Source organism: Dryobates pubescens, chromosome 6 (genome assembly GCF_014839835.1).
Source record: "Dryobates pubescens isolate bDryPub1 chromosome 6, bDryPub1.pri, whole genome shotgun sequence".
Taxonomy (NCBI): domain Eukaryota; kingdom Metazoa; phylum Chordata; class Aves; order Piciformes; family Picidae; genus Dryobates; species Dryobates pubescens.
This window is the reverse complement of record NC_071617.1, coordinates 14530500-14543020: the sequence shown is the minus strand read 5'-3', so window position 1 is coordinate 14543020 and position 12521 is coordinate 14530500. Positions and strand designations below refer to the sequence as shown.

General features: G+C 41.3%; 1 protein-coding gene across 10 annotated transcripts in view; it reads left to right on the top strand.

Annotated features, from left to right (window-relative positions):
• Positions 1–12521, top strand: part of NHSL1 (NHS like 1) — a 198760-nt gene that overhangs the window by 160684 nt on the left and 25555 nt on the right. For 7 of the 10 annotated variants that reach the window (XM_054162648.1, XM_054162647.1, XM_054162644.1 and 4 more), the window contains exons 4-5: positions 2579–2650; positions 11149–11341. In XM_054162648.1, the coding sequence (XP_054018623.1) occupies positions 2579–2650; positions 11149–11341 (265 nt within the window). The remainder of the gene's footprint in view (positions 1–2578; positions 2651–11148; positions 11342–12521) is intronic. The other 3 variants (XM_054162646.1, XM_054162645.1, XM_054162651.1) reach the window with 1 other exon arrangement.

Genomic DNA, 12521 nt, shown 5'->3' with positions numbered 1-12521 from the left:
GGTGATGTTCTGAAGGGAAGACCTTTACATTTAAATACCAGGAAAAGCTGTTTTCCAGCCATTGCTGTACTGGCATTGTAACAGCACCCCGTGCACACTTTGAATTACTAACAAAAACAGTTAGGAAGTTTCATTAGGTAAAGGTTTGTCATACTGCATCACAACTGTTTCCCTAAAGGCATCCAGAAGAATAAAAGATTGCACACCAAGTAGGGGTTCTCAGCTGTTTTTTTAATCAGTTTGCTTCATGGTTTTCATGTTTACATGCCCACATCTCAGCTCTGGTATGCTTAGCTTAGAATCTAGAAATTAAGCAAGCAAAGAAAGAGAGAGAAGGGACAGATGAACATATGAAGACATACTGTTATATACATCACTTTATATATGTTTCAATTACAGAACTGGTGTGGCTCAGAGTGGGAGGATATTCTTGATTGTAATGCAGTTTAATTTCTTTGAATCATTACTAAACCATATGTGCCAGTGTAGTACAGACTAAATAAATGTCTCTATACAAAGTGAGAACTCTTTCTTTAAAAGGTACAGTGTTTTCAGCTCTGTCCTCCATAGCTTTTCATCACATATTAAAGTGTGTCATGGACTATGTACAGTCTGTCATCCAGGTGGCGATTACATTCTATGAGTGTATTGGCAGCAAATGTTAGAGCATCTTGTTTAGCTGTGTGGAGTATCTACTGGCAGTGAACAGAAAATGTAGAGCACATTCTTACTGTGGAGTGCATTATAATGATAACCTGCAAACCATTATTGAATTGAGTGGAATTATAACTTCCACTGTGGTTAGTATTAGCACAGCGTTGCTATTGAGGTACTTCATAAATGTTCGTGGATATAGCTTATCCACTCCTCATAGCCAATACTGTGCTGCACACAATGTCTGCAACATGTAAAACAAGTGTAACATCAGAAAAATAGAAATACACTCTCTTGGTTTTTTTAACAATTCAAATGAGAGCACATAGGCATGACTGAGTTCTTTTAGAGACCTAAGAGCTGTCTGTCATCCTTGGTTAAGGCTTTTCTGGAATGTTAACATGATGTGTTAGTAACAATTTCTGTGCATTCTGGGGGAAAAAAACCATGCAACTAGTCATGTTTCACAGATAGGATAGCACTCACGTTTTGAATTGGAATCATCTCCTTTAAATAGCTTTTGCTAAAGGATGGTCCAGAGCTGTGGAGAGAGAGAGCTGTCAAATTAACAGTCTTGAATGTTACTGATTATCTCAGAACTGTAATCTTCATCCTGCAGCTCTTAATTTGCTGCTCAAAAAGGCATCAATCCCATGTGAAAGGCAGCATGAGTCTCCCTTCATATCGTACAACTGAGTGCTTAGTGGTGTCCTTTGACCAATGTCTTTTGATTAATTCACTTTTTTGGTAATTGCCTAAAATTTTGCTCTTATTTTAAAATGAACACTTAGCACAACAGATCTCTGAATAATAATCCCACTGGTAAAGTGCCAAGTAATTCTAATAAGTCTTATGCCTTGAACAATTCATATTTCAGCTGTCAGAATTGCTCTTCAGCACCAGTGTGCAACTGGGGTCACCAAAATTCCATGATTGAATATGTGAACTCCTCGCTGCTAGATGAAAGCTTTTTGGTGTAGTTGTCTATTCAAAGAAAAGGAGGCCAGCCTTTACATTCTGTACCTCCAGGAGCTAATAGTTGAAATTCAAGGACAACTGAATAATGATAGTTGGATGGATGAATAGCTATTTACTCTTTGGAAATTTGCTTCTAAATTGATGTAACTGCCAACTTGTGGAAAAACTGCATGGCAGATTCACAATGGAAATCATCTCTCCACACTCTTTTTGATCTGCCTTTTCCTAAAATAAATGTGGCCACATATTCCAGTTCTCTGTCTACACTGGAGACAGTATGAAACTGTGGCTAAATGATGCAAGGGAAGACCTCAATTTGTGGAGGTGAGTGTCTGTCAGCAGAGGGTGGTGATATTCATACCGCAAGGCATGTGATTCTGTGTGAGTCTTGGTAAATGTCTATGATAAGCAGAACATTTGCTGTTGGAAAGGAAAACCAGTAGGGAGAGGCACTCAAGTTAGCCCAGCTGAAAAACAAGCAAAGAAACCATAGAAAGCTGAAGCCTCTGACTGGTTGCTGGCAGAAATTTTAATTCTTGGAAGTAGTAATACTGGTAGTAGTACCACTCTGCTATGTTGATTCTTACAAGTTACATTAATGAATCACAGTCCAAACTGCACTGCAGTACTGATCCTAATTGAGTTTGTTGGAGATTAAATTGTTTATCTGGATTTTACATCTCAGTATTGTGACCAGAGTCCTCCTTTTCATTCCGTGCATACCAACTGTTGGCGATACAATTTGGGAGCTATTACTCTCCCTCAGTATTGTTGAAGTTCAAGATAAATGTAGATGTCACTTTCAAACTCTGGTTCCCTTATGTTCTAGAATTGTGTATATTAAATGTATGTCTTTTGTGTGTGTGGGTTTTTTTTTGTTTCTTGTTCTTTTTTCTTTCCCTTGTTATCACTCATTCTCTTTATTTCTTTTTGTCTCACTCAACAGTCTAGTCTGTTAGACTGCATCTCTCAGTCTTGCATTAGCTCCTGCTGTAACTTGGTTCCCTGGAACAACAAGGTACCTTGCCCACAAGTGGGACCATCCAGCTGCCATATCTGCAGCTTGATGTGACTTGTAGCATTTAGCCTATATGCAATCTTACTCTGCTCTCAGCCTTCAGTTGTTGCCTGCTTCTGTTTTCTATTTTGAAAATAAACTAGTCAGCAGAAGAATGCTGCACCAGGTTTGTTTCCTTTATTGTTCCTCATTATTCCTTCTTGTCTGTAGTCCAATATCCTGTTTACTTGAAATTGTTTCATTCCTTTTTGTCTATTAATATTTACCTTCTTTAAAACCCCTTCACCAACAAACACTGTATTTTGTTTAAATAGCTGCTTCATCTGCTCTTAATTAGCCAAAGAGAACCTTTACTAATTTGGAGTAATGTGTTTTTCTTAAATGATGAAATGTGAACTACAGAGAGCATTTGCTCCCAGACATGCAGCATATCATATCTTTATTCCTTCTCTAAAATTGTCTGTGTGCCAAAATCTCATGCTGTATTTCTTCAGGTCCTGCCATTTTGCTTATGAATTTTGACTTGATAAAATCTCTTAAAAACTTTGAGGTTATTTTGCTTATGCATGGGGGGAATCAGATATTTGCCACTGTACTCAGGCAAACTGCTAGTTTTATCTTCAATATATGTGCAAAAGTTAAAACAGATGCATTAACTACAGAGTACAGAATTAACCAGGTTGGAAAAGACCTTTGAGATCATCAAGTCCACCCTATCACCCAACACCATCTAATCAACTAAACCATGGCACTAAGTGCCTCAGCCAGTCTCTTTTTAAACACCTTCAGTGGTGGTGACTCCACCAGCTCCCTGGGCAGCCCATTCCAATGGCCAATCACTCTTACTGATGAAGAATTTCTCCCTAATATCCAGCCTAAACCTCCACTGGTGCAGCTTGAGACTGTCCTCTCATTCTGTCACAGGTTGCCTGGGAGAAGAGACAAGCCCCCACCTGGCTACAACTACCCTTCAGGTAGTTGTAGACAGCAATAAGGTCTCCTCTGAGCCTCCTCTTCTCCAGGCTAAATCACCCCAGGTCCCTCAGCTGCTCCTCACAGGGCTTGTGCTCCAAACCCCTCACCAGCCTTGTTGCCCTTCTGTATTGGCTTGAGAAGCTTGTGGAGGTCTAATCCGAAACTTTGCTTGATGTTAAGAGGGGTTGAAGCAAGTAGCCACTCCAGTTTGGAGGTGGGAATGCCTGAGAGTCCTGAGGCATGGACACTAGCAGAACTGCAGGTACTTTTAAGTGGGGGTTCTCTTGTGAGCAGTAAGCAGCACATGTATACCACCTCATGGGCTTTTGGTGGTGTGTTTTTTCTAATACTGCTCAGTTTTTGGAGTCAAACCAGCAGCTCAAACTGTAAACTGCCAAGAGCATAAGGAAGTGAGCACAGAAAGTCTTTGAACAAGCAAGAAGGTAATTTGTTATGTATGACATGCACTGCCTAACTGCTGCAGGAATTGTGGGTGCTGGGAGTTTCCATATGTAGAGAAAGCAACTGAGTAAACTGGGGAAAGAGACTCCATCCAGTGCTGAGAAAATATTCAGGGGAAGGTATCCTATTCTATGCATCCTCTGCTTTTGTTTCACCTGTATTATTGATTGGGCATTATCATAATGCAGATAGTGGGCAGGCTTTTAAGAGCTCTGAACTGGTGCAGTATAACTCTTCTTATATTTTTATACCTATTGCAGCAGAGGAAGAAGAAAGGAACGTTTCTGTGTGTACTGGTTAAGGTCATAACTTGCTTGATGCTCAGAATTTTTTGCTAGCAGAACAGGAATCCCTTCCTTACTGAGACAGTGAAGGTTATGAAGTGAAGGATTGAGTAGAATAGGAAAGTTGGCTAGTGTAACCAAAGTTCTATGGGTAGAAGTAGTAAAAGGGAATATTCTACAAAAATTGTGGGGATTAGACTGGAGACCTTGGTCTGGAAGGACACCAAATAGAGCAAGGCATGACTAATTTAGTTTAAGTGTAAATTCTTGTAAATTTATGATGTGGCAGTATTCCATAACACATTGTGAAACCCCACAGGCTGAAGCAAGTACAGAGTGACATTCTCAATTGACCAGGAAAGAATAATTTAAAGGTTTGGGGCTTGTGTTTGTTGGTGGGGGTTTTTGGGGGGTTTGTCTGTTTGCTTTTCCATCTTGCATTGGATGAAAGGGCACTTGAAGCTGACAAACCTACTAAAAGGCTGGAGAAGAAAGAAGGTGCTGACAAATAGTAATGGACAGCTAACTCTATAGTATAAGCCTCTGGAATATATATTAAAAAAAAAAAAAAAAAGGAAGAATGAACAGAATTTAGGTAGAGCATGCTGGAAGATGCACTTGTCATCTGAGACCACTCAAATAACATGAATGTGACAAGACAGTGAAATCCTTCCTTTGTTGTATCTCGGCAGCTGAGTAGGCTGGGGGACAATATGTCAGCAAAATATTGGAGATTCTCTGGCTTACTGAGCCATACAGCTTGTCTACAGGGTATTTGTAGGACGTTTTTCCCCCTGGATTCTCTTTTTAACTCCCATTGAAAAGCTTGTGCTTTTTCCCCTGTAAAACTGCATGTCCCCTGTGGCAATGCCAGCGACGAGCAGTGTGAGCAATCTGGCAGTGTAGGCCTAGAGCCTGACATGGTGGCAGGCCATGTTCAGCATAAGTGCAGAAGTGGCTAGCAGTGCAGCAAAGCAGTGCTGTGCCTGCAGCATGTAACTAAAGCAGGACACTGGTAGCTATAAACACAGCAAGTTATCTTGGGACAACAGGACATGCACCTGCACCAACAACTTTGTGCATCATTAGTAGTTGGACCAATAATCCATAACGGTGCTATGTAGGGTCACTCATGGGAACCAATGAAGCTATGCCAAGGAGGCTCTCCGAGTTTATATAAGTTGTAGAAGTTCCCTTAATACGCACTTTCCTTTCCCTTCTTCTTTGCTTTACACTACTGTGCTATACTCACTATGCTTGCACTATAGTCCTACAATACTGGAACAAGGAAGGAACAATACTCGATCATATTGGTCATCTGTATTGACTCCAGTCTCTGTCGCAATAGTTCCCGGAAACACTGTAAGGTCCTAGGCTGCGAGTTTTACTTCCCACTTTCCTCTCTTCCAATATCCATTAAAAAGAATAATTTCCCCCAAGTTTACCTAAGAAGATGGGTCTTTACATCCACTTGGCACAGAAATGTGGCCATTTAAGTCTAGTAACAAAACCATTATGAATCAGTTATGCCATAAAAATGGGGCAAGTGCTTTTTGTTTTATGAGCATAGTGTTTATGATGAGCTTTGCTAAGCAGATACATAATCTCAAAGTACAGCCTAGTCCTGATATACTGTTTCTGCTATTTCTGATGTAACAAACAGTACTTGAGAAGACATTACACAGCCGCAGATCACTGCATCTTAGAGCAAGCTTCTGTGCTGTAAATCTGGGAGCGTTTGCTAAAAATGTGAGTCCCTATTTTCATCATGATTATGGAGGAAAATCATTTATGTGTGAAGAAAGCTGAAACACAAGCTGCTCTTTTCCTGCACATGCAAGAAAGCTGTGTGTGGCTTTGTCATGGACTCTAAAGCAGCTTCACATCAAAAAAATCCTATGCTGCTGTCACTGTGAGTACTTGGAAGGAAGAACATAGAGATTGGAGTGAGGTTGGGGTCAATTTTTTCTCACATGCAACATGTGACAGGACAAGAGGAAATGGCCTCAGATTCTGCCAGGGAAGGTTCAGGTTGGCTATTAGATAACCCTTTCTGTGAAGAAATTTTACCAAGCATTGGAACAGGCTGCCCAGGGAAGTGGTAGAGTCACCATCCTTGGAGGTATTAAAAAACCCCACATGGACGTGGTAGTTAGGCAAATGGTTTAGTGGTGGTGGGATTGTGAGCTCTAGGTGAGTGATTAGATTTGATGATCACAGAATCACAGAAACATGCAGGTTGGAAAAGACCCTCAGGATCACCAAGTCCAACCAATAACCCTACTCTGCAAGGTTCACCCCTAAGCCATATTCCAAGCACCACATCTAAAACATACCCAGGGTTGATGACTCAACCACCTCCCTGGGCAGCACATTCCAATGCCTGACCACTCTTTCCGTGAAGAAATTTTTCCTAATATTCAGTCTAAACTTACCCAGTCATAGCTTGAGGCTATTGCCTTTTGTTCTATCGCTAATTACCTGTGAGAAGAGACCAGCACTGGCCTCTCCACAACATCCTTTCAGGATGAGAGCAATGATGTCTCCCCTCAACCTCCTCTTCTCCAAACTAAAGAGCCCCAGCTCCCTCAGTCCTTCCTCGTAAGATTTATTCTTCAGGCCCTTCTCCAGCTTTGTTGCCCTCCTCTGCACTCACTCCACCACCTCCACATCTCTCCTGTATTGAGGTGTCCAAAACTGAACACAATACTCAAGGTGTAGCCTCACCAGAGCTGAGTACAAGAGGGCAATCACCTCCCAACTCCTGCTGGACACAGCATTTCTGATACAGCCAGGATGCCATTGGCTTTCTTGGCCACCTGGGCACACTGCTTGCTCATATTCAGTTCCCTGTTGATTAGAACCCCCAGGTCCCTTCCTTCCAGACAGCTTTCCAGCCACACTTCCCAAGCCTGTAGCATTGCTTGGGGATTTTGTGACCCAAATGCAGGACCTGGCATTTGGCCTGTTGAAGCTCATCCCATTAACATTGGCCCATCGATCCAATCTATCCAAGTCCCTCTGTAGAGCCTCCCTACCCTCACAAAGATCATGATCTCAAAGATCTCTTCCACCATCAGTGGTTCTATATTAAAGATAATTATGGTTCTTCAGGAATCATGGGAAGTGTACCTACAGATGGAAAGAGAACATTTATTCCTACACCCAAAGCCACCCACAACTCATACTGAATTATTTTATAGAAGTACACATCACTGTTCTGTGGCAGAAGAAATTCTTCCAGATACAGTGCTTTGAACTCTCAGCTGCACAGTTGGGTTTTCAATTACTTTCCATTTGTTACACGCTTACTGGGTTGTTACATTTCTGTCTATCGTCCTCCATCTGTCCCAGATTTTCTCAGCTTTTAATTCTGCAGAATTTGTCATTGTTGGTCCACTTTGTTGTTGTTGTTTGTTTTCCATAATTTGAATTCCCTTGTAGCAGATGATTCAGTTCCTTGGTTATTCTGTTTATGTCCTGTAACAGAAGAAGTGTTCTACTTGGTTTGGGTAATTGCCTTGTAAATGAAAGGTGGCTTTGTATCAATATCTCTGCCACTTGGCATATTGGAGCAGCCCCTGGTGACTGCTGTATGACAGCTGAGACCTGGCACTGCTGTACAGTCTGAATGTGACAGATATTGATGCTGACAGTATCAACCAAGCAGAGTGTCTGAAGGTCACTGGAGCTCATCCTCACAAACTGCAAAACCAGGCCTGAGGTGTCTCCCTTGGTTCCCTGATTCAGGCAGAGAAAACTTCTTTGTCAAATGGGGAAAATGGAATCTCTTTGCCTCAACCCCAATGACTCCTTTAAGTGCATGCACACATGCCCACTGTGACACTGGGCTAGCATCCCAGTACTACATTCCATACAAACCCTTTGTATCTCTCAGTTGTTTTTAAACATAATTGGGAGGAAGTATGGCTCAGAGGCAGCTTTCCATTCTGCAGTGATTTTTCTCTCCCAAATTGCTTAAGTTAATGAAAGGTTTTGAATTTGAGTGATTTGAGGTGGGGAGATCCTTGTGTGTGTGTAAATACATACAGATATCTGTGCCCACGTGGTATCTGTGTATGAACAGCGTATGTGCACACACTTGTAAAAAGATAAGCATCCACATTATGTTTGTATATAGAAATGGTTTTAGAGCCTGTTAAAAATAATGCATGCCTGAAAAAATGCAAATGTCCTCCAAGAAGCTTGTGTTGAAAGGATTGCTGAGCCTTTCACAGGGCTGGGCCTTCCCTCCAGAGTAGCATCCATCTCATCTGCAGCCTCTCTTAGAAAGCAATGCAGAAAGAAAAGCTCTCACATTACAAAGCGTGGTTCCAAATGTCAGGATGACATTGCTAATAATTTCATTGCCTGAAACATCTCTTTATTATTACTGGAAGAGAGTTTACTTTTTTGTTCTTTTACCTTTCACTTGGAAGTTCCTTTTAATTTTTTTTTCTTTAAATTTTCTTTACTTGTTTTCTTTTCCCCCCCTCATTATTTTTTCCCTTTCCTTTTCCTCCCTTTCCTTTTTCCCCTTTCCTTTTTTCCTCATTACTTTTTTCCCTTTCCTTTTTTCCTCATTATTTTCCTCCCTTTCCTTTCCTCCCTTTCCTTTCCTCCCTTTCCTTTCCTCCCTTTCCTTTCCTCCCTTTCCTTTCCTCCCTTTCCTTTCCTCCCTTTCCTTTCCTCCCTTTCCTTTCCTCCCTTTCCTTTCCTCCCTTTCCTTTCCTCCCTTTCCTTTCCTCCCTTTCCTTTCCTCCCTTTCCTTTCCTCCCTTTCCTTTCCTCCCTTTCCTTTCCTCCCTTTCCTTTCCTCCCTTTCCTTTCCTCCCTTTCCTTTCCTCCCTTTCCTTTCCTCCCTTTCCTTTCCTCCCTTTCCTTTCCTCCCTTTCCTTTCCTCCCTTTCCTTTCCTCCCTTTCCTTTCCTCCCTTTCCTTTCCTCCCTTTCCTTTCCTCCCTTTCCTTTCCTCCCTTTCCTTTCCTCCCTTTCCTTTCCTCCCTTTCCTTTCCTCCCTTTCCTTTCCTCCCTTTCCTTTCCTCCCTTTCCTTTCCTCCCTTTCCTTTCCTCCCTTTCCTTTCCTCTACTTATTTTTTCTTTATTATCATGTTGAGCCCTGTCTTGTAAGGATGTACAGTTGAAGCATAATAGACTAAATGAATGGTTATTTATTTATAAACAATGGGACTGCCTCATGGTAACAGGAGGAAAATTAAACTCAGAAGTTATAAACAGTGGTTGTGGCAGAGTGTTGTCTGGGTATGCCTTTTGTTATAGCACTAAGAACAGATCACTTACACTGAAAACCCAGAATAATTTTTAAAGTCCATCTGTTATGAATAGCTGTGATGCTTCTTCCCATGCTGTGTACAGCAGTGAGGGAGTAATGACCAGGAGAGACAGTGATCCACTACAGATAACCTTATTTTGGGTAGCATTCTGCCATCCAAATGGAGAGAGGGGTGGGAAAAATAAAAAGAAAGAGTTTGGGACTAACTCTGGTCTGGTGGTGAAGAGGGAGGTTCCAAATGAAACACCTCTGAAGCAGAGGAGCTGGGAGGTGGCAGAGAGATCTCTGCTATTGCTGCTGAACTCCTGTGGTTTTTTTCTCTCTTTTGTTTTGCCTGGGAGCAGGAGGAAGCAGAGATTGGTTTTGCTCTAGGCCTTCCTTCCACTCCTGCTTCTGGGATTCCCTGGGGTGCCTTGCTGGTAGGAGTAACTAGAGAAGGTTGCTTCTCCTGGCTTTGCTTGAAGCTTGTGACCACCTGCTGGAAGCCCCAGTGATATGTCTTCTGTGTGCCCTGAATCTGCCTGTCTTTGGGCTTTCCTGTGGACTAATACTGTCCTATCAGTAAAAGGCTTTATTACAGCTTTCTCTGCTGTCACTGACATGCAAACCAGGACGTTGTAATGAAAACAGGTTTGCTTCCTGAAAGCAAATGGCTTTTCTGGCTTAACACATTAGTGGAAGGATTTGCACAAGTTGTTGCAACCTCTTTTTCTGGAGCAGAAAGTTTTTGTTTTATTGGTTGATGTGGTTTTCTGAAGTGAAACACCGTTGTGGGGATAAAATCTGCCACTTTGACACGGAATTTATTTGACGTGAACATGATGTGGCTACTAATATTAACTGCCTTACCCCTGAAAAATGGGCACAATTGGACTTCTTGAGTGTGGCACAGATTTCTCCAAGGTGAAATCAATTTTATTCTTACTACCTCACTGATCCGTGGCTGATGATTTTGTAGAGTACATTGGCTGGTTCATTTGGCTCTCCCAATATCTGTCTTTTCATAACACGCTTCTTGCTGAGATGTGACACATCCTCACAACCTAGTAGACCTGGAACAAAGCAGTGCTCAAATCTCATCTACCTGACAGGGCACTGGGGGAGGGAGGAGAAGGGAAGGCACACTGTAATGTAGTGGGAGGAGTTAATCACTCCAGGAATGATGTCAGAGTGCAAGATAATACATTACTGTGCTTTGCTGTGCTCAAGACCACTCTTTTCTCTCATTGGTAAGGATCTAATGGGCCTTAGACTCATTAGATGTCTCAGATGCATACAGTCCAGGTGTTTCGTTGTGGGTGGTGTGTCTTTGAAACCACTCTTCATATAGGTAAAAATGTGACAGTTGTGAGGGTGTCGTTTTGTTCCATGAGCGATCGTGCTGGCTGCAGCAGCAGTACCTTTGTAATGCCATAGTCCCACCTTTGGTTTGCTGTTGGGGTTTTTTTATAGTAAACTTACATTGTTGCATGTATTTCTCTTTGTAGTGCCCTGTCTCTTCCCCAGAAGAGGAAAAGCTTATTAGCATCAAGAGGCCTAAAACTCCAGTTTCAGATGAGTTATCAGATATCGACACCCAAACCAACTGGACTAAGTCACTTCCACTGCCAACACCAGAAGAGAAAATGCGACAACAAGCACAGGCAGTCCAAACAGATCTGGTTCCTATTAATGTGACTGGTAGGCTTTTAATTTCAGTCATTAAATTACACTGAGGGAGGGAAGGGATAAAAAGGGATTCACACAGTTGGATTATATTTTGACACTCGTGTGATTGATGCATGGAATTTAATTACTTACTGCACCTTTCTGTGAAAACAGTGTTTTGTTTAATATTCTATCTCCAAAGTTTATGAGGAAACATCAAAATCCCTTAAAATTATCATTAATGAAGATAGTCTACACAATGTGGGCTTGAAACAGCATGAGATATTCATGAAGTACTAGAAGGGGATTAATAACTAGTGTTTTGCTGTTGACTGTACTGAAGATACAGAATGGAAAATCACGTTTTATGCCATGCTGATGATTTTCAAGGGTTTTCTTTCTAGGAATTTTACATTAGGAAAGTTACCAGGGGTTTTCTGTATTCCAAACGCTACACATTACGAAAGGCAAGGAAAAAAAAATGCCTCAAGGGTTTTATTTTTATCAGCAAGAGGATAGCAGGGTGAATAGGGTAAGAGCAGCATAAGTTGATGGGGCTACGTCTTCAGCAAGACGCTCACGTGACCATAGTCCACATCTTCTTGCTGTGAACAGTCTGTTAACTCTTCATATTGAAAGTGCTCTTTGGTTTTACAGTTGTAGAACTCATGCTTTGTGGAAGTTAAATTATGCTCAGGCCTAATGCTGAGTACATATTTTGCTATATGTGAATAGAATTTGTGTGAAAGATTGAGTTATCACTTCAGTTTAACAGTCCCTCTTTTTCTGCACGGTATCCAGCCATTATTAACTAGTTCAAATAACTGAGTACTTGCCTTCCAAAACCAGGATGATATTCAATATCCAATTTATTTCAAATGCCATATGGCATGCTCTGACTCCATGCTCAGTCTTACAACTAATAGCTTACACTATTTGGTTTTGTTCTGAAAGTACCCTGGGTGGTGTTCTTCCATGTATGACTACCAGCATTTTCTTCACCTATATTTTTTATGAACTATAATTTTAGACAGTATTACTTAATAGTATTTAAATAGTGTAAGAGCAGTACTTCTGTGATAAACATCAGAGAGCTGAGAAAGCAACAGGAATTCTTTCTTAAATAGCAGAAAATACTTGAAATAAACATCATTAAGAGGACTGACTGAAAATTACAAACACTTCACATCTGGAAAATTAATAGAAGGAAAAT